The sequence below is a fragment of the Ursus americanus genome, chromosome 18, assembly GCF_024610735.1.
Source record: "Ursus americanus isolate L20-20 chromosome 18, mUrsAme1.1.p, whole genome shotgun sequence".
Taxonomy (NCBI): domain Eukaryota; kingdom Metazoa; phylum Chordata; class Mammalia; order Carnivora; family Ursidae; genus Ursus; species Ursus americanus.
Window position 1 is genome coordinate 19,218,329 of NC_142144.1, and position 25,205 is coordinate 19,243,533.

Genomic DNA, 25,205 nt, shown 5'->3' on the forward strand with positions numbered 1-25,205 from the left:
TGACTGGGAGAGGTCCAGATGTGGCCACATGGTGCCGGACACAGGCAAAGAGGAGCCGGCCTCGGCAAGCTGCCTTGGTTCATCCGTCAGTCAGTAAGGCCGGTTACTCACTCACTTACTCAAACATGTCCTAAATGTTCACTGTTCTGTGCAGGCCTCTGAGCTGAGCAATGCCAGGGCAGTCTGCGGCAATATCCTTAGGGAGCTGGTGGAGTACAAGTCCCCCTCAACCAGGTGCTGCCACAGATGACAGACAGACAGGCTGCTCGGGGCCCACGGAGAGGGAAGTGGCCACTGTCCAAGCAGGTGGAAGAAATGGCATCTGAGCAGGGTTCTGAAGAATGGGGCCGTGCAGAGACTGAATGGAGGGCGTGCCAGGCCAGGCAGCAGTGTGAGGGGCAGAGGGCCCTTCGGTGGAGCACGGGGCTGTGAGGGCAAGGGACAGGAACTGGGTCCGAGGGGCTTGCTCACTGGGGTCCTGGGTGCTGGGGTGAGGAGCCAGGACTTCACTCTGGGAGTAGTAGGGAGCCATGGATGGTTTGTGAGCACAGAGCAGAGCTTTGTGGCAGAGAGGAAGACAGAGTGGGAGAGAAGGGGCAGGGGGCCTGACGGTAAGTCAGGAGGCTGTTGTCAAGGCCAGGGAAGACATGGTGATGGGGGACTGAGACTGGAGAAGATAGGGTTATGTGGAAGGAAGCCATTTTGCAGGGGGGTCCCGGCCCATGAGGGACCAGAGAAGAACAGGGCGGGGACGGGGGAGGGGGTGAATCCACTGCAATTACCTTGTCTCCTTGGAATCCAGTATCTCCTGACACACCTGGAACCCCTTGTTCACCCTAAATGCACATCAGCAAAGAACGTTACAATGGAGACCACGGTGGGTTCCGGAAGCCTCCCCACTTCCAGACCCACTGGCACGGTACAGCTTGGCTGAGGCTGTTCCCAGAGTGGACCTGACCAGCAGCAGTCTTGTGAGAGTAAAGGGCAGGCCCCGGGGAAGCTTGGCTGGGGAAAGCAGGTCCTGGGGGGCATGGAGTCGGCCTCGCCGCACACCTGCTTGGGGTTGCTCAGGTAGCTGGAAATGCCACTGACAGAAGCCACGTTGCCTGGCCTTTCCTGGACAGCTGACACTTGCACATCAAAGGAACTGTTTCTAGATCCTTCAACGTCTTCATCATCAGCTTCATGTCACACGTGGGCAGCTGCAGCCTGTACAGTGCCCTCCCCCCCATCACAGAGGGTTCTGAGCGTTCGCATCTGTTGCTTGGCATTTTTCACCACCACGCTGGGAACTGTCCCTTCTTCTTTCTGTGGGAGTCTCTATGCCGGCCATCAGCTTGGGGCCACTTCTAATTAGCTGCCTGTAATCAGCTATAGCATGAGAAACCAGCTCGCCTGGCTGGCTAAGACTATGTGTAAACAGCGAGTAAACAGGTCTCGAGTTAGTTCCGAGTGTTTTCTTTCCTAAGGTGACACAGATTCTGGCTGTCAGGGGTCTCTTCTGGTCCCTCCCTATTTTCAGCCACATCCTGGTAAACGAGCTGTCGGAGAACCCCACGGAAAGACGGTTCTTCTTCCAGCTGGAGTCCCATCGCGCAGCCCTCATCCTCTCCAGCTTGCCATGTTGGACATTCCCAACGGCACCCTGGCCCCAGCATTCCAAAAACATTCACAGCCCCGGGAGCAGTCAGAAGGATGGGGAGGAGACCCAGGAAGAATGGAGACTCTTAGAGAACCCACACCGTGCAGCTAAGGCCATGAGCCGGCAAAAAAAAACTTCCTTGGTAAAACAAAAGCCAAAATTAAAATAGCTAAATAAATAAATAAACAGCTTAAAAACAAAACAAAACCAAAAAAACAAAACAAAACAAAAAAAACTTCCTTTGGTTTTTCCAACCTGGAAAACCCTGTACAATATCCCAAAGGTTTGGGAGCCAAGATAGTTTTTGGCGTGTTTTTTTTTTTTTTCGGGGTGTGTGGGTGTGTGTGTGTGTGTGTGTGTGTGTGTGTGTGTGTGTTTAATGTCCAAAGGAGGAGCAAAGGAGATTTAAAAAAAAAAAAAAATTTAAAAAGACACCTAAGAAATCAGGACAACGGATTTGGGCTGGAGCAGGAGTCTTGGTTCCAGAACGCTCCTCCACGCAGGAAGACGGAGCCAAGTGGTTGTAAGTGGGACCACGGCCAGGCCGGGTCATGGAAAATCTGGGATTCTAGGCAGGACCAGAGAACATGAAGGGATGGCTCACCCCAGGGGAGCGCCGGGGGTGGGGGCAGAGGGGCCCATCACAACCTCACTCTCCGCAACATTAACACCCCTCCCCAGCCAAAGGGGCAGAAAAGAAAGTCCTTTTTCTTTTCTTCTTCTTTTTTTCAACCCCAAAGACTTATTTGATTTTCTTCAAAACTATGGGCAGGAAAACAATTTCCTCCACTTCTTTTTTTTTTTTCCAGAGCTTTCACATCTCGAAATGAGCCAGGCACCAGCAGTCAGCAAGCCAGCCGAGTTCCATGTAACACACGTTTATTTCCATGTTCCTGAAGGACCAGTGAGCGGGAGGCCAGCTCTGCAGAGGGGCCTATAAAAAACTCAATGCCTACACCCCCCCGCCCCCCCACTTCCTTTCTCCCTTGCACATGACTTCAACATTTCCAGAGCGCTGATGTCTCAAACCCCAGAGCAAACAGGTAGCTGTGGGGGAGAGCCCCCGCCTCAGACAGAAAGCCCCTCCATCTCTAGGGGAAGGCCACAGAAGAGGGGGCTTAGCAGCCCGAGGGGCAGGGCCAGAGGCGGAGCAGGGGAGCCGCGGTGGGGGGGGGTTGCAGCCAGAGGCCTGGGGTTCGGGCAGGGGACAGTGAGGAGGTAGAAGAGGTGGAAGCAGATGGAAAAAGCACAGCACCCCTGGCTACCTAGGGGTGGGGTGGGTAGGACATCTGGGTGTGCCCACTGCAGGCCCCCATCTTCCCTTTTCTAAGAGTCCAAGGGCCGAGTTTCCTTTGATGCATCTCTTCGAACTCTCTGGGGCTGTTTACCCAGCCGTGAAATGGAGGTGCTGGAGAAGGTGACCTCCAAGGGCCTTATCAGCTCTGCCCTCCCGCCCTAGCTCTGCTTCGTGGTCGAGGGCTCTGGAGGCACAAGCCTGACTTCACAGCCTGACGCTCCTTACTGACAGTGTGCGCCCCAGGCAAGCTTCCTAGCTCCCAGAGGCTTGGAGGGGGGACGGGGGTGGTGGTGAGTCCCCACAGGGCACTCACATGGTGCCCAGCCCTGACACCTGCTCCTGTTGCTCAGGTTTTATGAGGAGCGGAGCTATCTGAAGACAGGTGCACGGGGACCCCGCCCGCGGGAGCGGCACTCAGCAGCTCCGACCCGTGGAAACTTGGATGCGGCTCGAAAGCCCTCCCACACCGCTTTGGGGAGCCCGGTTCGTAGCACAGGGAATGCGGCCCCCAGCCCTTCACGTCTCTGTCCCTCGGATACCGCACGACAGGGCCAGGTGCTGCCCTGCTCTGGGCCCCGGGGATCCCACCGACCCGCGTCCAACTGCGGTCTGGCACAGGGTGAGCGCAGCAGCAGGACTGTGCGGAGGACACGTGGCACGGGTGGCCTCCCCATGGCAACTGGGAGGAAAGCGGGTCAGGGGCTCAGAGGCCTGGGCCAGCTTTTCTGTTGCACACTCAGACCACGTGCTCTCTGGGGGTGGGTTCCCAGGTCTAACTGGGGCGGTTTATGTGGATTTGTTTCTTCCTGTGGCTGGGAGAGGTCTCTGGCCCCCACGCCATACCTGCCTGCTGCGGGGCCTGTCATTTGGGCAACACTACCCCCTCCACCCCCACACCCCCGGCTTTGGCCTCCAAGTCCAGATGCTGGCCCCAGCTTTGCTCTCCGAATTCAGAGAACTGCCTTGCCTTGCCTTGCCCCCAACCTGTGCCTCAACAGCCCCCCATGCTCTACCTTCCAAGGTCTGCACGCCCCAGACCACCTGCCTAGGCTCCACCTAGTTACAAGAAAGAAGCCGGGGAACACAGATTTAGGGGGGCCAAAGGGGAGACAGGAGGAGTGCGGGGGAGTGGACCTGGTGAGAGAGCAGCAACAGCGTTGGGGGGGTTGGGGGGGCAGAGGGTGGTTCGCATGCAGATAAAACACAGTGCAACAAGGCAGTATTCAGATCACCTTATCACCTTTCAGTCCGGGCTCCCCCACGTTCCCCATCAGTCCCTGCAAGACAAAGGCCAGATCCTGCTGGGAGGGGGGAGGGGCTCAAAGCCACGGAAGCTGAGCGCCCTGCCCAACTCCCACTGGCTTGCTGCACCCACCCGGTGCTCGATGCCCCACCCAGCGCTCAGTTTTCTCATCCGTGAAAGGGGACAATGACCCCCCCAGCTCGGAGGGCCACGGTGTGGACCGAAGGAGCAGGAGAAGGGGCAGCTGACTCCTGAGCCATGGCACTCTGAACACATCCAGGGGAGAAGGCAACTCATGGGGACAGATGGGTTCCAGGAGCATTGGCCCCTGCATGTTGGCCACACGGGATCGCCCCCCAGAATGAGGTCCTAGCAGTTTGGGTCCATCTTTTTCCTGCATGCTCATCCCACCCAGGGACGTACCAAGCTCACTGGTTTGCTGCTACAGTTTCTCTGTCCCCGGTGATGCGCCGCCGCCCCCCCGCCCCCCGCCCTTGGCCTTCCAGTGCCCTGACATCTGGAACAACACGAACTCATGCTCAGCTCAAGGACTGCTGTCCAAGAAACATGTCAGCCATAACTGACCTACGGATGATGCCTGGCTCTCAGGCCCGGCAAGAAGTGAGCTCCTGAGCTGCCAGCTCCCACCCCAGCACCCCTCGGAGGCCCCGCCCTCCCCTCCCCCCACACCGTGCCCGGGCACACTTCCCTCTGGGCTGCCATGGGTCAAGGGGGGGGGTGCCTGGCTGGGACGAGACCCGGATTCAGGGATGACTCTTGTTTACCTTCACGCCCTTGGGTCCTGGATAGCCAATCGGACCCAGTGCTCCCATGTCGCCCTGGCAGGAGAAAGAGAAGAGGACATGGTGAGAGGTGACTCCCAGGAATCTGGCCTGGGAGAGATGATCCCCAACGTCCCCTAGCCTGGGCTTCTGAGGACACAACCCCACTGGCTCTGTCAGACCAGCTGGTCTCGTCTCTCCTCTGCTGCTCGCTCTTTGTGTGGGGCGGCTAACGTCTCCGTGCCTCAGTTTCCCCGTCTAAAACAGGGATCAGTACTAGGTAACTCCTAGAGTTGCTTCAGGAAGAACTGACTTACGGGTACAAAGTACTTGGCACAGTCTGGAGGCATTTGGGTTGTCCCAGCTGAAGGGGCTCTACTGGCATATCGTGGGTGAAGGCCCCACAACACAGAATGATCTGTGCCCATAGTGCTGAGGTGAGAAGCCTGGTCGAGAATGAAGGGGGTGCTGGGTCCTCTCTGCACAAGCCCACCCTCTTCCCCTCACAGGTCCTCAGCTCCTGCCTGCCCCTACCGCTACCACCTCGAGCCGTGGCCATAACGGTAAGCCCACGCCCAGAGACAGGGAGCCCCCGAAAATGCTCTCTTCTCCCCCCTTTCCATCTGCTGTGACTCGTCAAAGTGTCTGGCTGCTATGTGCACTCAAACAATGTGCTTGACCTGTCTGGGCCTCAGTTTCCCACGTCCCTGCATCGGGCTCCATGCGGTTCCCTGGCAAGTGCTCGGAAGCTCTGGAGGAAGGCCAGCTGCCCCCAGGCTTCCTGCAGGAACTGCCCGGAGATGTCTCCATCGCATTCCTGCCCAACTGTCACAGAAGGGCCGACGGACCCAAGGAGACAGATGGAGGGATGTCAAGTTCACAGACGGTGGCGTGGTCTACTGGGGCACTGTCAAGTCCCACCCCCAGCCCCTGCCACGGCTCAGATCAGCTGACGCAGACACTGGAGTCTGGCCACGGCCCTGCCAGGGAGGGGCTGTGTGACCTTGAGGAAAATCCTTGCCCTCCCTGGACCTCAGGATCCCCACCTGATTAGGTCAAACCAAACCCAGCCGGACCTCTGCCAAGAAATGGTGCTTTCAGCTCCATCACGTAATCTTCTCCTGAAGGAAGGAAGGTCCCAGCAGGTGCCAAGACTCACACAAACGACACAGCCTCCTAGGCGTGGAGCTCAGCCCCTACCTGCCTCCACCCGAGGACTCCTCACAACAGCCCCTGGAGATTCACCTCCTACCGTCCCCATTTTACAGATGGGGAAACTGAGGCTCCGTAAGGTTAGGACTGGCTGGAGCTGGGATTCACACCAGGCAGTCCGACCCCAGAGCTTCTAGGCAATCCTGAAGTCGTCTTGGGAGAAGAGGGAGAGAGGGGAGTGAAAAGGCCAGGAACACTGGCCGGGAGAGATTGGGGTCCGAGGAAAAGCCAGCCCTTCAGAGAAGTGTACCTCCCTCGGCCATGCCGGCTGCTGCTTTTCTCCCTCTCTTTTCCTGGATGAAGGGTGCCAGGGGTGGCCTGCCCAGAGTTCCCCGTGATCCACAAATAAACAGAGGAGGCTCTCCTGGCACAGTTGGCTCCCGCTGGGGCCCGGGCTGTGGGCAGGGGACCAGTCAGCAGCTCCAGGAACACAGGCTCCTTCTTCCCACTGCAGGCCCAACGGTGGCTTGTGTGGGGACTGAATTCAATGCGGGCCTGACACCTGGGGCCCCCGGGGAGCCACAGCAACACCACACTTGCCGCCCCTGCAGGCAATTCCAAGAAAGTCTGTGTGTGGTGGGGGGCGGGGACTTGCATGGGTATCCAACCCCAAGGGGCAAGGAATCCGTGGAAAAGGGACTCTGGCTGCAGGGCACACGGGGAGAAGGTGCCGGCTTGCTTAAGGCAGGCCTTTCCCATGTTGGCAGCACCCCAACGCTGGTCTCTAAAAGCACTCGGGGGAGGAACAGAGAAAATTCCAGGCTGTCCCCCCCCCCCCGCCCCAGTACAGCCCACAGAGCACCACTTGGCTCCGCGCTAGACACCCTTGTGGGCAGCCTGGCTGAGCGACACACAGCATGTCATGTCCTCACAGGAACGAACAATGAGTAATGCCCTGAATCTGGATCATGTTCCCACTTTTCCCTAAGCTCCCAGACACCGCTCTAAGCATCGTGCCCTTCATCTTGCTGACTTTCACCAAAACACAACCAACCCCGTCTGCAACCGTTTACAGAACTCCTACTGTGTCCCAGACACCACGTTCGGGACTTCAGGGTCCCGTCTACCGCTGTTAACGGGAGCTCACGCGGGGCCCCGGCTGGAACGTGCAGTTCTGGCCCTCACCAGCTGTTCATGGTAACCCCACGAGGCCCATCTTGCAGAGGAGAAACCTGAGGCTTAGAGAGAGGTGAAGTCATTCACCCAAGACTAAGCAACCAACAGGGGACGTGGGCAGGATGAGAACCCAGGGCTGGCTGGCTGGCTGGCCTGGTGGTCTGTGCTCACAGCCCTGACCTGACTGTGCTTACTCCAATAAAGGACCCTGGGATGCCTTTCTCTTTGCTCTCACTCACAAGTGACGGGGCACGAGGACACACTTGATTCAGGAAGAGGCATGAGCTCTGCTCCTCCGGCAAATGCCCACAGGTGTCCTAGTAGGGTCTGCCGGGGACCCCAGCAAGAAAACCTGGGAGACGGAGCTCCCAGCACCCACCCATCATGGCAGACACGCTGGCAGGCCCTCCTACCACCCCTCACACACGTCTTCCCTTCCTGCCCTGCCGTTCCTCTGCAGCTGTGACATCCCTGCCCACGGGTTCCCATACCCAGAATGTTCCGCCCTGTGCTTGCATTGTTCACACACAGTCATCCTTCTGCCAAAGTGCCAACACCCCTTCCCTGACCCCACGGGCCAGGTCAGGCCCCTGCGGTCAGGCCTCACAGCCCTTGCCACACTGGCAACCATTTATGTGTGTGTCTATGTGGCCACTGCCTGCCCCCCGCCCCCGCGGAGGTGCTCGCTCAGAGTGGCTTAACAACCGGGTAAAAAAGAAACCTACTCACGCTCTCATTTACAAACCCTCTAGGGAGAGATCTCGCCTCCGTGTTCCTAGAACTGCCTTTGAAGGCCACGAGGCCTCTTTCCAGAAACTCTGATAGGGATCAGTGGCTTGGGGGCAGGGACGTGGGGGCTGTGGCCGGTCCTGGCTCCTGTGTGGTCCTAATAAGCACTATCTCTCACACAGAACAGCCCCTGGCGCAGTCCACAGTCTTACACATCTACTGTCTCCATTCTCGTGTCTCCAGAAGTCACACAGAGCTGCGTGTGTGATGCCGTGGTGAAGTCCGTGACCTACGGACACAGGCCCAGGTCCAGCTTTTTGCTGTGTGACCTTGAGCAGGTGTTTCAGCCTCTCTGTGCCTCGGTTCCCTTGATTGTACCATGGTAATCCCACTTCTTACCCTCAGGGGCTTGCTATGATCATTAAATACTTAGCACAAGGCCTGGCACACAAGGGGTCAGCTAGTGAGTCCCCTAATCTTGCTTCATCACAAGGAAACAAAGCCAGATGATGGTCAACTGGGGGATTGACAATATGGCGGGCCCATCCACTCTACCCCACAGGCTGGGTTTTGGCCAGACCACATATTCTTTGGGTCTCATTAGGCCCACGGAGGAGCCAAAATTCCCTCTCTGTCACTCAAAATAAAAAAGACAGAAATCTTCTTTGTCGGGCGGATTCTGGAATCAGGCACACTTTTCTTGAGGGCCAGAGAGTTTCTGTTACTCAAAGGGGGCTGTTCTGAGGCGGTCTCCCCTCAGAGGCTGCAGGGGTCCACCAGGAGCTTATTGGGATCCCGGTCACACGGACCTGAGTTGCAAGTCCTAGCCAGTGACCTCAGGCCCCAGCCTCCCTGTCGGGGTGACTGGCCTGCGGCCTCACGTATCTCAAGGCTTCCGCAGCCTAGTGCACGTCAAGCGTACACAAAACAGAGAGACGCCCCATAAACTTTAGCCTGTCTCCTCACCCCCTTCCTCATGCCTGCAAGGACCTAGGGGGGAGGGGAGGGTGACAGGGGAAGTTCTGGCTTCGGTCTGCATGCAAACTGCTTCAGCTGACTAGACAGAGGCATTGAATAAACCTGAACGGCCACTAAAATGATTATCAGTCTGTGGAATCCCCATTTGCTCTGCCAAAAACCCACATCCTCTGGGAAACCAGAGGTGACTCATTATCCCTCTTCCCCTTTAGCTCCCGGTTAGAAAATTCCTTTTCTCTCCAACTCTCTGGGGAGGCCACTATGCTTCCTACGCCCCAACCCCCCACCCCACAAGGGTACAGAAGCTGCTGTTGCCAAAAATCCAGGGCGGGAGGGCGTCCTTGGGTGAGAGAAGGTTCTCGTTCGGGAGCGCTGGGGATTTGGCCAGGTCAGGTCCGTGCTTGGGACCCCCACCAGCAGCACCACAGGAGGAAGGGAACCAGCGGAGGGAATTTTAAAACAGGGACAGTGAGGCTGAACGTGGCAGAGAAAGACACAGGGCAAGGGGGAACCACGAGGAGGCCCAGATCAGCAGTTTGGAAAGGGACACCATGAGGGGGAGCACAGTCTGAGGAATATGTAGGAACACCCCAGCGCAGGCCCTTCAGAAGCGGGGCAGCGGGAGGAGGGTCCTGGACTAGGAGCTGGAGGACATGACTTTCGGTCCTGCCTCCATCTTCTCCTGCCTCGTGGGTGATCTTGACCAGGGGCCTCAGTTTTCCCATCTGCCAAATGGGATTCTCCTAAGAGCTCCTGTGACTAGGGCTGCCAGGTTGAGCAAATGAAAATACAGTCTGCCCAGCTAAATTCAAATGTCAGATAAACACCGAGGGATATTTTAGTATAAATGTGTTCTAAATATTGCATCTGAAATTCAAATTTCACTGGGCGTGCTGTATTTTTTCTGCCAACCCTCGCTGTGGAAAGCAAAGAGGAACAGAGGTAGGAAAGAGCTTTGTGAAGAGTCAGGAGGGCCAAGGGCATCGTCCAAGTCTCCACAGCCTGCATTCGTTTGGCCAAATAATATTCTTGCTCCTCTCAGGACCCAACTGAGTGGACACCAGGACAATGACAAAGAGAAACACGCGCCAAAGGTGAAAGCTGGGATATGTACACATCCCTTCAGGAGAGCATTTAGCCTGAAGAAGGAGCCTTGGCAAGGACAGACAGCGACCATCTTTTCATCTCGAACAGCCTCTCCCAGGGGCAAGGGAATGACTGGGGCTCAGTAGGCAGGAACACTGCCCAGAGCAAGAGCTCTGTAGAATGGCCTGGGCTCCCCCCAGGAAAGAGTGTCCAACGCCAGGCTGTTCGAGCTGGGGTGTCATCACCGTGTGACCAGAATGTTCCGGAAGGCATCCCTGTGAGCTTAGAGGAGACAGGGCTACAAGATCTTGGGGGTCCTCATAAACTGGGGTTCTCTAACTCTCGTTGTGGATATTCCTTTTCCAAAGCATCTAGGTCGGTGTCTTGTGTCAAAGAAGATACCCAGCAAAGTCCTGCTGAATGGACATCGGGGACAACAAATGCACAACTCATAGTGGGCACTTCACTGTCCCCAGCCAAGGAGACGTCACTCATCGGTCACAGCCCCTGTCTCCCACTAAGTTCCAACGGGACTTTAAAATCTTTCTCCACACAGCAGTCCAGAGGACTGCTACCACGCATAACACACACGTGTGTGTGTGTGTGTGAACTAACAATGACTATTATTAGTAGGACTAGCACTTCTTGAGTCCCTACTGTGTGCGAAGCACTTCCTATGTACTAATTTCTTTAAATCTTCACAACAAAAGTCTGAGTTGGGTACTACTAATATCCCCATTTTATAGATGAAGAAAGTGAGACACGGGGAGGTTAAGAAATTTGCTCAGAATCCGAATCCAACTCGTGATAGTCCTAGGATCCGGCCCCAGCTGGTCTGGTGGCAGGGACCGCCCCCTGAGCCACGGGACCGCACCGGACTGTGTGCAACCGTGGTCCCCACCAGAGCGGGCACAATGATCTCATCTCATGGAGGGGCTCCTGAGGCCACAGCTGAAGGGCTCAGAACCCGGAGGAGGCGAGGCTGGGGTGCAGACACGGGTGGATCGGACCCTTCGCCGCTCCCCACCCAGGTTCCGCACTCACCCGCCTGAGCAGGAGCACTTGGCCGCTGGGGACCGCTGGGTCCTCTTGCCAGGACCGGCCTCCCCTAAACAATGGGGTCCCTGAATCCGCTGGGGTCTTCTCCAGCCTCCCTCTGAACAGAATTTCTCGGCACAGTTGCTGGAGTGCCAAACCGGGGAACCGCCTACTTCTGTCCCTCCATAGCTCCCTAGACTCAAGCCCCACGAGGAATGACCAGAGGACAGAGCAAAGGGGGCATGAGACCCTGGGGAAAGCTCCTAGAGTCATTTCCCAGGCCTGGACAGCTCAACGGCTCTTGTGGCCAAACCCGAGGTCAAGGCCCCACTCTGAGGGCCCAGCAGGAGGCCCTGGTTTTGGCTCGGGGAACCACTCCACAAGGCCTGCCCCAACCTGGATGGAGTCAGAGGTCTGCCTGCCCCCGCCTCCCTGTGTACAGGCCTCTCTCACTCCCAGGCATGTCAGGAGATGATAGCAATGATTAACCTAACGATATTTTCCTCTCATTGCACACTTACTAAATGCTAGACCCTGGGCCAAGGACTGCACGCGTAAGGCCTCAGCTAATGCTCACAACCACCCCCAGAGTACTCCATCATCACCCCCATCTTACAGATGAGGAACTAAGGCTCAGAGAGGGTTAGTGACTTCACCCAGGTCACACAGTCAGGATGGGGCAGAGCTGTGACTTGAGCTCAGGTGGTCTGGCTCCGGTCAGCGCTGTGAAGGAAAGGACGAGGAAGACGGCCCGACATGACCCAAAGCCTCAGCTCCTCGGCCAGCCACTTCCTTCCTCCTAGACCGGAAGCACCTCGCCCGTGAATGGGCGTGCGATCTCCTGCCTAGACCTCCTTGCAGGGCGGTGGACAGGCAGCAGGTGTGAAAGCACATCCACATGCTCATGCTCCAAGCACCTGTCCTCATTTAACTAATGAAGAAAGGGGCTCAGAGAAGGTGGGCGATCCACCTGAGGCCACACAGCAGGGCTTTCTCCCTCTGCCCCCTGGCCAGACCGATATATCCGGCTCCCCCAGCTCCTCCTGGGGTATGATGAGAGAGGGACCTTTCCATCAGGACTCGTCACTTGCTCCCCACACCCTGCTCCTTGCCCCCACCACCCAGGCATCTGTGTACTTACAATGAGGCCGGGGACTCCTCGGGGCCCTGGCAGGCCCAGTTCTCCCTGCAAATAGGAAGAGAGCAAAGCGGTTACTTGCCCTGTCTCCCTCCCGGACTGCTCCCTCCACGCTATCCCCCTATGGGCATCTGGTGGAGTCCTCTGGAGCTGACCATTCCTTGTGCCTAATTAGTGGCTCTCGGGGCCTGGCCTCAAATTTGGGCCAGACCCTTCCCCCTTTGCCCTCGGCTTTCCACTTCTGTAACATGGGGAGGCTGGATTTCCAGCCCTAGTATTTTCCACTTGTAAGTGTGAAAGAAGAGGCGGAATCCTGATCAGGGCAATAAAGAGGGGCCGGGTGCCTGGCTCAGCTCTCACTTCGCCCTCACTTTATAGGTGGCAACACCGAGGCCCAAGAGTTACATATGTGCCCAAGGTCAAGTGCCAGGAAATAACAGTGGCGAGGGCTCCAAGCTGAGATGTGGCTGTGCGTGGCATGGGCAGCTTTCCATCTCCTCATCTCTAAAAACGGACCTTCCATTGCTTGCACCCGAAAAGATGGGTAGAGGGGTCTGGATCAAGTTTAAGATGCAAAGGCATGAGTAAAAATGGGGGGGTTCTAGAAATGCCGATTATCGATGAGAATGGCCAGCACCCTCCACGTGTTTGTCTTGCTTCATGTAGGCCCAGGCAGGAGGCCATCACTACAGCCACCCAGAAGAAGAGGACGGGAGAAGCAGCCTTGGCTTTAAAATGAGGGAAGCGAGGCCCAGGGAAAGGAAGTGACTTGTCCAAGGTCACTCAACAACTGCGTGGCCAAGCCAGGGCCACTCATCAGGCCCTCTTCCCGCTCCCCCAGGACCTGAGGGTAAAGACGCCGCTGCCCCTCCCCAAGGAGGCTTCGGGGATGCCATCACATATTATAACGCCCGATCCGATAACTGATATACCGAAGGAGAGGCTCCGATTTTTCACCTCTGTGCCTTTGCAGGTGACCTTCCCTCCGCATGGAATGTCCCCTCACCTCTCATCCCAATCCAAAGTCACCTTCCCCAGGAGTCTCCCTGCTCCTCTATTCCCTCCTCCACAGCACCCGGGGCCTTTGGCCCCACACATCTCACTCTGCCTGGTACGATGGGCCCGAGAGACAGCCGTGAGCTCCCTGAGGGCAGCGATGTGCCCGCTGTGACCTACTCCTTACAACCGCCCCATCCAGGGAACACCTGCCGTGAGCTGACCACCTTCCCACCCTCTCCCATTTCATTCTTACGCCAGCCCTCTGGGGCCGGCATTCGGGCCCCGGAGTTCCAGAGAGGGAGACTGAGATTCGGAGAGGGGAACCGACGTGTCCAAGCGACACAGCAGGATTCAAACCCAAGTCCACCCGGCTCTGAGACCAGGACTTAAGCCCCCAGGGGAGTTGGGGTTAGCCCAAGTGGGGTCAGGCTCAGGGAACATTTGTGGAATTGAAATGACTACACCATCAGGGACGGATCGTGGATCCAGCAATCCCCTTTACAGAAAGCAGACCTGGCCACAGCTGCTTAGGTGGGAAGGCCCAAGAGAGATGGGGGAACATGGCAGGTGTTCCAAAGAGCTCTGGACTTAGTCTGCTCCCCTGGGACCGAGCACAAGCTTCCTCTCCGGCCTGAGCCTGGAACAGGAAGGGAAAGGCGGGCTCAGCACCTCAGGGCAGGCTGACCTGGCTCCTCAAGGACAGGCCTCTGATTATTTACAAACTCTATAAACACGCCTGTGCTTAAGATTTCTTTAGAACTCAGCTCTTCTCTCCACACAGGGCCTGCAAACCATCTACTCCCCCAGGGCGCTGCTGTCCCATAAACATTGCTGAGGCTTTGTGAGATGGTAGTAGCCCTGGCTTCCCCAGTGGGGAGTGACCCATGAACCTTCCTGAGTCCTTGGGGATGCGGCAGGATCTGCGGCTTTAGAACCAGGGGCTCAATGGGACTGGAGGGCTTTCCTGGGCATGGGGCGAGGGCCCATAGGACACCCACAGCAGATAGGAGCCTGGGTTTCAGAGGTGGCAGGGCCAGGATTTGACCCAACCTGTCTGACCCCAAAGCCTGGATGCCTCAAACCTGCTGTGTGTTTGCTCTGGAATCTCTTTCCTGCTCCCTAAGACTTGAAATACTCACAGGGTTTCCATCCAGTCCAGGAGGACCTCTTTCCCCAAAGTCTCCAGGAAACCCCTGAAGGCATGAGAGAGAAGAAACAGCGGTAGGTGAGTGTTTATACCTGTGGGGCGGCTTCCATCCAAACCCCCAGGGGCACACAAGGACATGTCCACGCAGTCTCACTCCTTGGTTCTGGGATCTGGGCAGGCGGTGGGGTCCCCAGTCACGCGGTGCCCTCAACAAACACCTCCATGTGAAGAACTTCTCAGGGACCGGCTCCTGGGGAGGAGCCCACAGCTAGGGAGCCCTTTTCTTATCAACATAGAATCTAAGAAGAAATGAGTGCCTGGCTCCGCAGCATGGACATACCCCCCCCCCCCCAAATCTGAGACCCGGACCACGAAGGCGGGAAGAATGAGAGCTGAGGTCAGGAAGCCGAGTCTAGGCCTGAACCAGCAGCTGACTTGCTGAGCATTCTAAGGACATCGCTTTCCCCGTGGGCCTCAGTTTCCCCACTAGTCGAAGAAGGGAAGGCCTCTGCAGCATTTTCCAGCTCAGACCTTCCGCGGCTGTGACATGCTCTTCAAAAGCCACCCTATGCAGTCACAATCCCCATTTTTACAGGTAAACAAAGCCAGACTCTGGAAGGGTAAATGTCAAAGCTATGCGAGGTCACACGGTTGGTGACTATCAGCCCCGCTGACAGAGGTAAGTTTCAGCAGCCCAGAGAGAGGCCAGGCCACCCGGCCCAGGCAGGTCTGGCCCCCTCATCCCATCCCTGACCCCCACTCCATACTCTCTGGGGAGACAGGCAGCTGGAAAAACATCAGCTGTGGGGACACCTCTGGGGACCAGGGTAGGGGTAGGGGGCAAGTCCACTTCACTTCAAAAGGAAAAGAAAGTCCTCAAGCTTGGAATTTAGGGAAACCTGTTCTTCTCCCCTGCTTGAATTCGAATTGTTGTTTTTCCAGGGAAATTTAATAAAAAACACAGCCCATGTTTTTCTGACCAAATGGATGCCTGAGCTGTTCAGTACAGATTCCTTGCAGAGAATAATTTGTGTCTGGTTTCTAACCCAACTAGGGGAAGCCAGGGAATGGATTAAACCTAAGAACAAACCCCAAACAATGACGTCTGTCCTGGCTGAGCAAAGAGTCCTTGAGATGTGTGTGCACCTAAGCCTTTGTCCTTGCCCTGTCCAGCTGTCCTATTCTCTTCAGATCCCTCCTCTGTCGGGGAGCCCTCTTGGATCAGAAGGGAAGGGCTTGGCATTCATCCCGCTGGAGGTATGGCTTCATTCAGACACCCAAAGGAGGACATGAGGACCGAAAAATGAGATTCAGACCAAGCCAGTCACTTTACATGCAAAACTTCATTTGCCTTTGACATCTACCCTTGAGGGAAAGGTTATCAGTCCCATTTAACCGATGGGGAAACTGAGGCTCAGAGAGGCAACATCACTTGGTTAGGCAAAACAAAAAAGAAAAACAAGTCTGTGGCAGAGCTGAACCCAGGTCCCCACCCCTCTGAACCCCGTCTAGTTTGTATGAGCTGCACACGGGCAGATCATGGCACGTAGAAGCTGCTAGAATGTGTGTTCAGCTGGTTTCAGAGAGTGGCAAGGGTGTGTGTGTGTGTCTACAGGCCCATCTCCAGGTCAAGTCTTTGTGGGGGTACATCTGATTCTATCTAAGATTCCTCTCTCTGCATACTTCGGGTCCCCCCGGCAAATTTCAGCCTCCCCCCAATCCAGCCCCCCTTTGTCAAGCTGTAAGGGAGATCCCTCTCCCCTCCTGGGACCGGAGGCATCGGCTGGGTGGACTGTAGTCAGAGGAGCCTTCTGAAGGCATTGCGCTTCTGCCTTCATCTCTGGAGGCTGGGGTTAGGGGCCTGGCAGGAGATGAGGACCATCCATCAGGGTACAAGGCCAAAGCTGTCCAGCCAGGCACCTGGCCAACTCCACATGGGCAGGACTCAGGAAGTCTGCACTCTGCTCGCCAAGTCCAGTGTCTGGAGACTAGCTTTGGCTCACCTCCAGACTGGCTGTATGACCTTGGGCAGACCCTTGCTTGACCCACTGTCCTGCTCAGGCTGGGGGAGGGGGCTGTTCTCTAAGAACACTTGTCCCAACCCCTAGACGAGGCCTGGAAGGAAGGAGCCTCTTCCCCTACACACAGGAATGCCACCCAGCCTGGGGCAAGATGAGGACCTTGACACCATCCCCCAGGCACACATCCTGGCTGCAATGCCCAATAGACTCACACTAAGCAGCCCCCAGGCAGTACCAAACCCATGGGTCTGCACTCAGAGGCCACTTCAGGCTGGCTCAAGGACTCCCCTTAGGCCCAGCTGCTGGGCCAGCCTCCCCCATGAAGCTTTGGAAGCAGGGCAATCCGATGCCAGTCCTGGCTCCACCACCCATGGGCCTCTCCAAGCCTCAGTTTGCTCTGCTGTACAATGGGGCGTACAAACAGGATGAGCTGAGGTGTCCCTTGCCAGCAGCAGCAACGTGAAGGCACATCTCTGGGGCATAAGCAAGGGAGAGACCATCAGAAAGATCAAAATCCCAAAGGCAGGCACTTCTGCAGACAAAAGAGCCCAAAGATAGCCAGTGGCCGATAACAGCAGCATAAGAACAAAGACAGTAAGAGCAAACTCCAGCAGCCCAATGAGATGAGTAATTAAGAGCATAATGGCTGAAAAAAAGACAGGAGCTTTAAAAGTGCTGGAACAAATCTGCGATTGGAACAATCTCTAAGATAGAAAGACCCTAGCTGTTCTTGACAATCCACACCTCATTGCACCAGTGGGGAGACTGAGGCCCAGAGCGTACTCAAGGCCCCATTACCCACTAGCCTACATCCCCCCTCCACTGCTGGAGAAATATCTCATTTCCGGCACTTGCCCCGGGGCCCCGATGCTTGGACCTTCTGGATCTCAGAGAGGCAGCCGCCAGGCTGGACGTGTGGCCCTACTTGCCTCCCACTCTGCTTCCCTCTGTTTGGCCGTATCTCGTCGTGCATGGAGTGCAGTCCCGGCCCGGCCAGCAGCGGGACCCTCCTCCGCGGGCCTCCGCTCCCGGCTGCAGCAGGCTGGCCCGAGGCCCAAGGAATGAGCTCGGCGCCCTGCCGGGGCCCCAGCCACGTGGTGTCTCCACTTCCCCAGGTCGGGGCCCCCGGGAAACTGGACGCCTTGTACTTTGAGCAGAACAAGGGCCAGGAGGAGACAGAATCAGGCTCCGGGACGGGACTCCAAATCCTGTCTTAGCTACAGCAGTTCAGAGAAATAGATGTGAAGAGAAAGCGGGCCTTGTCACCACATCCACAGCAGGATGCCAAGGTCCGAGGAGGCCGCTGAGGGCCACCTCAGCCACTCCCCTGCCTCTGGGCGGGGTCAACCCCATCCGTCTGCCTCTGGAAGGTAGGCTAGAGAGGCAGAGCAGGCATGAAGCCTCCAGGCTCAGAAGTCCCGCTCACGCCTCGAAGGCTCAGCTCCCTGACCTACGAAATGGTCCGTCCTGCCAACTCCCCTAGCAGAGCTGGGCCGAAGGAGTGAGATGTCGTAATGCAGCCCCGGAATGCTCTACTGAGCCAGGGCATGCTAGCTCCGGTTTACATCAACAGTGGGGATACAGAATAACCTCTCAGAAGAGCCCGCAGAAGGATCTGGGGGGGCGGTTTACAGTGTTGAGATTCTCCACAGTCAGGAAATTCCTGTGCAAGCCTAACCTGCATCCCTCCTGCCGTACTTGCAGGAGAAAAGCTGTAGTCCTTTCTAGAACACATATGCACTCTGAGTGTGCTGACGTAGAAAGACCCCTGGAGGTCACGATGCTGAGCGTGTTTTCACCCTGCCCATTTGGAATCCACTAGGGAGCCCCCCCAGGAAGAGTCACCTCAGGGAACAATGAGGAGATAGGTAGGTCAAGTTCTCACCAGGATCCCAGGGTCACCAACAGCCCTGGGAAGCTCTAGCCCAAGTATGGGACATGGGGGACCATACCCCACCTCTCACAGCATCACCACTGTGAAAAGCTTTCATCTGTCTTGGTCTCAGTTTCCCCACCTGGAAACACGAGACCTCTGTCACTTAGCTCCCTGTTCCCCACAGTCTGAGAATTGGAAAGGGCCCTGAAACTCAAATGCACCATGGTAGAAGCTCTTCCCACCCCCGATGGGCGTGGGGCCTTGGGCAAGTCCCAGTTGTCCCCGAGCCACACACCGAGGGAGTGGGAGCCAGGGTTGGGCCTTTCCAGCTGTAACCTTGAGGGTCTGCCGGCCTGACTCACTACGCAAGACCAGCCTTGCAGGCCCGGCCAGAGGCCACAAGACACGCTGTGAGCAGTGGCCGGCCTTGCCAGGCATTCCAGCGGGCTTGATAGTAAGTTCACAGAGTGCCCGCCCAACAAGAGGATTCACTGTCACATCTTCCTAACTTCTGGGAGGGACCCTTGTCCCAGCTGCGAGTGTCACTGTGCCATGCCCAGAACAAGCCAGGACAGCCCAGGAGAAACCCCTTTGGCTCCAGCCAAGTTTGCAACATCTTATATCTGGACCCCTCCTCAGAAAACCACAACACACTTTTCATTCTAGCAGATGTGCGGAGATGAGAGCGTTAGCCTAAGCTTTCCTTTGGAGCTAAAAATAGGAGCACAGAGAGAAGTGTAAGGTAAAAAGGAAGCAAGCGTCCTGGGGTTGAGTCCTAACTCTGCCATCAACTTGCTGTGTGACTTTGGCAAAATTACTAGCCTCTCTGAGCTCTGTCTGCCTATCTGTCTGACAGAGAGGTCGGGCCAGCTCATCACTAAAGTTCCTGCAGCTCTGATATGCTCTGACCTCTAGCATCTCCTTCAGGACCCCATCAGCGAAAGATTCCCACACCCTCCTTCCTGACCTGATGCTAGGAGGCCGCGTGCACGAGCCTGAAGTTCTGCTTGCTGGAGAGAGATGAACTACAGCAGAATCATCACCGGCCCTGCCAGAAATGAGGCCAGCTGCGATCTGGCATAAGGGAATTCAGCTCATTCTTCCGACATTTCCTCTTGTTAATAAATGCCTAGAAATTGCCTGGCCCAAACCCTCACAAGAGCACATTTGCAGAAGGAGCGCCCCCCGCCCCCCAGCCCCCCAGCCAGATCAAGGGCTCAGGAGTATTGGCAACAGGGGGATGGCCCCAAAGACCGCTTAGGGAACGTGTGGGCCGAGGACGTGGCAGACTGAGGCCTGGCATGGGCAGAGACAAAGCCATAGGGGGACTTGGTGACACCAAGTCTTGCTCTATACACTGTCATATCCAGTGCAGCCCTTGCCCATTTGCTGGCCATGGCAGCTGGACCGGGGCCAAGGGGACTTTCACGGCCCTCGGGGGTATTGTGTGGCCCCAGGATTGTTTTGCTGAAGAAGGGGGATTCCTCCCACCCATGCCTGACACCGCAGTGCCAGGCAACACCCCCATCATGAAAGACAGGGCAGAATCTTAGGAAGTTAAAGGCAAGGAACAAGGAAACAGAAATGAATTGTCAGTTACAGGGGTTCGGGTCTGGTGAGGCCCCCAGAGGGTGTCTGAGCAAATGGCTTTGACTGGGTCTTGGTTTCCGAGGCTGGAAAACAGGTGTAGTCCATCTCACCTTGGAGAATCAGCGCGAGAATCCTATGTACTTCAGATGCCATGAGAGCAAAAGGGCCTCAATAAATATTGCTCTTGGAGGGTATGTTTTGGCTACAAGTGCTATCCCCAGCACCTGGCACCTGGTAGGTGTCCAGTAAATTCTTGTGGAACGGAAAATGAGTGGTCTCATCTCACGCGCAGATAGCAAAATGGCGCCGAGCACCTCAGACTGAGCGGGCGCTGCCTTCCTGGCCACAGCTCCAAGGAGCAAACAAGTACGTGGCAGGCAAAAGGCAGATGAAGAGGCCACTGGAAGGGGGAAAAAGGGGGAGGTGGAAGAGGAAAGCTGGAGCCTGGCCACGAGAGGAAGTCCTTGTGGCAGCAGGGTGGAGAAGAAGCCATCATGCCCGGGCTTTCCAAGCACTTCCCTCCTCCGTGCTCACGAGACTCTAGAATCCATTTGCTCAAGAGCTACACTCTGGGGCAAGAGGCGAAAACTCTGGCTGCTGTGTTTCAACCCAACAATGACCCTCAGAAGCCTCAAGACCTTGGCTACGTCATTCAGCCCCCGAGCCTCCATGTCCTCATCTGTAAAGAGGCAATGCCCGGTACTCTGGCAGCCTCCCAGGATAGAGTCTGAGCAAATCCCTCATGGGTGGGCTCTGGAGGCTGATTTGGCTGAGGGGATGGCGCCAAGCTGAGATCATCTCAGGAAGTTACCTGCCCCTCCCCTGCACCTTAGACTTCGGGGAAAACAGGTCCAGAGAGGTGAAGCCATTGGCTCAAAGTGACACAGCACAGACAGCCTCAGCCACCCATTAAACTACAAACAGGAATAATGACTGCTCCTATTTATCGAGCACTTACTATGTGACAAGCAGAATGACCCCATGAGCTAAAAGCTATTATCCCCATTTCTCACAGGGGAAAACTATAATTCAGAGGCTTTGAGCCAACAATGCCCCAGGGCCTTTGCACCTACTACCTCCTCAACCTGGAAAGCTCTTCTCCAGATAGCCACAGGGCTCCCATTCTCACCTCATTAAGGTTTCTCAAGAAGTAAGGAAGATTCCTGAATACCTCAAGCACTCACTGTCTCCTTACTCCACTCTATCTTAATACTCAGCACCATCTGACATTCATTCACTCACGCTCATTCCCTTGTTCATTGTCTATCTGCCCATGAAAATGGAAACTTTGTCTTGCTCACTGCTCAGCACTAAGCATAGTGCCTGGCCCACAGTATACACTCAATATTCACTGGATGGACGGACGGATGGATGAATGGATGGATGGATGGATGGATGGATGCGTCTCCTTGCCCAAGGTCACCTGGCTCGAGGAGCAGATCTAGATGCCAGCCCAGCCCTCACAGTTGCCAGGTCCTTGCCCTGAAGCCAGAAGCATTCAGTGCTACTCCTTGCCCAGATCCAGGTGTCAGGGGTTAGACGCCCCAGGCACAGAGGGGCTGTCAGCCACAGAAAGGTCTAGTCTGAGGGTGAGGTGCCCCTCTGGTCCTTGAGACCAGGACCTGGATCTTGCTTTTCTTTGCATACCACACTTGGCCCCATAGGCCCAGACCCATACACTATAATAGGTAAGATGCCCCGATCACGCATGTCAACCCCAGAATCACAGACAAGCCCCTTTCTGGGCACCGCTGAGTGCTCCTGGCCCCCTTCCAGATACCTCTCAAGTTCCAAACTCCCCCACAGTCCCTTCCCCATCAACCACCAGCAGAGGAAAGACCAGACCCCAAGCTGACGATGCTTCCAAGTCTAGGGGTTAACCTGTGGACAGCCGCATGGGACCTTAAGCCACCAACGGAGGTCAGGCCCGAAAGAAATATGCCTCCATTATAGTCTGGGGTCTCCCTCCGCTGGCAGCAAGGGTGCTGGACATATCACCGCAGGCGGGGGGGGGGGGTGTCTCAGCTTCCCCTTGTGAGTAATGAGAGCATCGGAATTAATGTCTCGCCCACCAGGTGAAGATTCTGGGGCATCTGTTTCTACGACATTATTGCCAGTCAGTGAATCTGAGATCTTGATCCACCATTGAGATCAGAAGCCCTGCAGGCGAATGGCGGTGTTAGAATCTCGGCTCCCTTGTTGACTGTGAAACTGTGGGCAAGTGACTTAACCTCTCTGTGCCTTGGCTTTCTCTTCCTGCCCTGCAGATGCCCAAGGAGGAGGAAAGCAATCTCTGCCACACTGGAGAGTTATGGGTGAAGCTGGTGAACCTGGGGTTATGGCCAGCCCCTCTTGGGGGTCATACCTGCCCTGGGCCTACTCACATGCCCCACCGCCCTCTGGCCTGGCAGGTGCACATGTGCACATGTGACTCTGGTCACCCCCAGACAACACAGAGACTGAGGGTTTTCAGAGATAGGAGCCCAGACCTGGGTCTAGCCCTGATCCCCCAGTCCAAGCAGGCCCATGGACACTACTGACCCAGACAATAGAAGCCCCTGGACGCAGGACCGCACAGCAGAGCAAGTATTACACACACACACACACACACACACACACACACACACACACACAGAGGAGCCATCCCAGAGGGGCACAGAGCCACAGCAGGCCCCAGCTCCAGCCAACAGCCGCCGGTCAGTGTCCTGGTCGGGATAAGCCCGCATGCTGGCTCACACACTCAGAGCAGAGCGACGGCCGAGCGGACAGAAGCAGAGAACGCCCGGGCTGCAGGTGCATGGGGCGGCGGGGCCCCCGGGACGTCAGATTCACCCATAGAGTCTGCATAATAGACACGGAAAATCTTTACCGGCCTACCCATCTTGCCCCTCTTGCCAGGAACACCAGGCAGGCCCTGTAGGGGAGAGACAGGGAAGAGGTCAGGACAGGATTCCTCAGGGGACAGCCAGCGCTGCCCCAAACCAGCCCCAGGGCCACCCACAAGAGGAAGTCGCAGAGGGCCTAGCGCACAGGTCACACCCAGTAGGTGCCAGTTACGTGCCCATCACGTGCATGGTCCTTGCGCTCTGCAGTGGACCTGAGCTGGGGAAACGCCTAGGAGAGTGCCCAGTGTCCCTGGTACTCAGCAGGTGCTCTCCCAAGGTCCTCCCTATCCAGCTTGTCGATGAGGTTACGAGTGAGTTCCCCAATGTGGGCTCAGGCTGGGAGGGGACAGGGAGGAAGAGGCCCTTGGGCCGCGGGGTCTTCGCCGTTATACCACAGGTAAAAGTGGCTGGAGGCAGCAGGTAAGCAAATTAGCATGGTTGTGTTCAATAACACTTTATAAAAACACTTTATAAAAAGATGACTTGCAGACACTTGATCTGAAATATAAAGTGGGCCCATTTCTCATTTGCTGAAAGCCCTCTGAAGCTATCCATGCTCTCAGAATCCAGTCCCCTTCCTGATCTGGGCCCTGAGCGCCCATGTCACTTCGCCCAGGTGCCCCCTCCAAGCTCATCTCCTATCATTCCTGCCTTGCGCTCAGAGCTTTGATGGCATACCCTGTTACACGTGCCAAGTTACCGTACTTCCCTGACTTTGTACCCCCTATCCCTTAAGTCTGCAAGGGGTCTGCCTTGACCCTGTGGCAGACTCCTATTCAACTCAAGGGCACCTCATCCAGGAGGGACTCCTGGACTTCTTCAGGCGGAAGGGGTGGGGAGGTAGGTGGGAGGTAAACAAAGAAAGCCTACTCACTCGCTCTCCATCGGACCCTGGCAGGCCGAAGAGCCCTGGGAGTCCAATGTAGCCCTAGGAAAGAGCAGGTAGGGGGTCAGAGGGACCGAGTAGTGGGGTGTGGCTGGCCCGACCCGTCCCAGTCCCCCTCGCTGCCCTCCCACACCCAGGCTCCTCTTCTTCGCTGGTGGCAGCAGCAGCTCTGGCGGCTCCTCGATGACACAGGCCTTGAGGCAAGTGTATATGCCCATGGACTGCATGGTGCTGGCTTCCACGATGTAGTCCAAAGGCACATACCCTCACGCCAGGGAAGGGCGCGGGCGCTCTTGGGGGGGAGGCCCGCCCCGCACCAGGGCTCCTGGACCTGCAGGAAGGAAGCTCTCGGCTGGGTTAGATGCTAGAGGGGCACCAGGTTCCACCTGCTCTGAAGGATGCTGCCAGGGGCCCATGGCTTCCACGATGCCTCCTCCTAGGCCACAAAGGCCCTGAAAATGGGGCTCACATCCACCCACAGCTGTCTGAACGCCAGCAGCAAAAGCACCTGCCCCTCTGGCACGCGTTCGCCTCTGCATTCAACCCCCCCAGCGACACCGCGGACTGGCCGTCCACTCCCCCGCCACACAGACACGGAAACCAAGGCTCTGGAGATAAAGCGACACAAGTAGTCGAGGCAGAGCTGGGAGTCCACTGCCCTCAAATGCACCTGACTTTCTGCCTCCAAGTTGTGCCCGCCACCGGGCATGCCCTTCCCACCCCAGCGACGGCACAGCCATCCCCTCCAAGCCCAGCTCCAATGCCCTCGCCTCTGGCCAGCAGAACCCGTCCCTTCCCTCCACCCACGCACCATATTGGCTCCTCCGTTAATAGGATTTACCACTTTCTCTGATGTATCTTCCATTATCTGTGTCCATGTTTCATGTCCTCATTAGCCTGGGAACTGCTCAAGGGCAGGGACCTAGCCCAGAGCTCCTATCGTTCCCTGCGCTCTCTAGATGATTGTGGAATGCTTTAAGAATAACGCTCACAAAAGTTAACATTTACTGAGCACAAACTGCGTGCCAGGCCCGGTTCTCAGGGCTTCCCGTGCATTCAAGCATCTGCTGTGTCCCCACTACAGCCCCGGAAGCAGGGTATTATCAGTCAGCCCCCTGTAAGGGTGAGAACACCTAGGCCCAGAAGTGAAGTGACTTGCCCAGGGTCATACGGCTGGATCACGGTCAAACTGGTATTGGAATTCGAGTCAACTGACTCCAGGGCAGGCCTCCTAACCACTCAACTACACTGCCTCCCACGAACTAGCAACCAGTGCAGGCTCACAGCCCTCTCTCCCTCCTTAGCAGGTCAAGAAGTCATTGCGCCTTCTCAGTGTCCAGTGCGATGAACGTCTTTCACTGTAACGAGGGACACTGATCCTGCCAACCAGGGCTTATATTCCAGATTTACAGATGAGAAAAATGGGCTCAGAGAGGTCCAGCAACTTGCCCGCCATCCCACAGCTAGTTAAGGGCACAGCAGGTCTTAAAGCCAGTTGCCCTAATTCCAAAGCCCACGCTCTACCACTTTCCCAACGACG

At 56.4% G+C, this 25,205-nt stretch overlaps 1 protein-coding gene across 6 annotated transcripts in view; it reads right to left on the reverse strand.

The window, feature by feature from the left end:
- COL27A1 (collagen type XXVII alpha 1 chain) overlaps nt 1-25,205 on the reverse strand; it is a 134,512-nt gene that overhangs the window by 61,458 nt on the left and 47,849 nt on the right. For all 6 annotated transcript variants that reach the window (XM_087869436.1, XM_045791099.2, XM_087869437.1 and 3 more), the window contains 7 exons: nt 23,654-23,707; nt 22,764-22,808; nt 14,400-14,453; nt 12,265-12,309; nt 4,968-5,021; nt 4,172-4,216; nt 783-836 (listed from right to left, as the gene is read on the reverse strand). In XM_087869436.1, the coding sequence (XP_087725562.1) occupies nt 783-836; nt 4,172-4,216; nt 4,968-5,021; nt 12,265-12,309; nt 14,400-14,453; nt 22,764-22,808; nt 23,654-23,707 (351 nt within the window). The remainder of the gene's footprint in view (nt 1-782; nt 837-4,171; nt 4,217-4,967; nt 5,022-12,264; nt 12,310-14,399; nt 14,454-22,763; nt 22,809-23,653; nt 23,708-25,205) is intronic.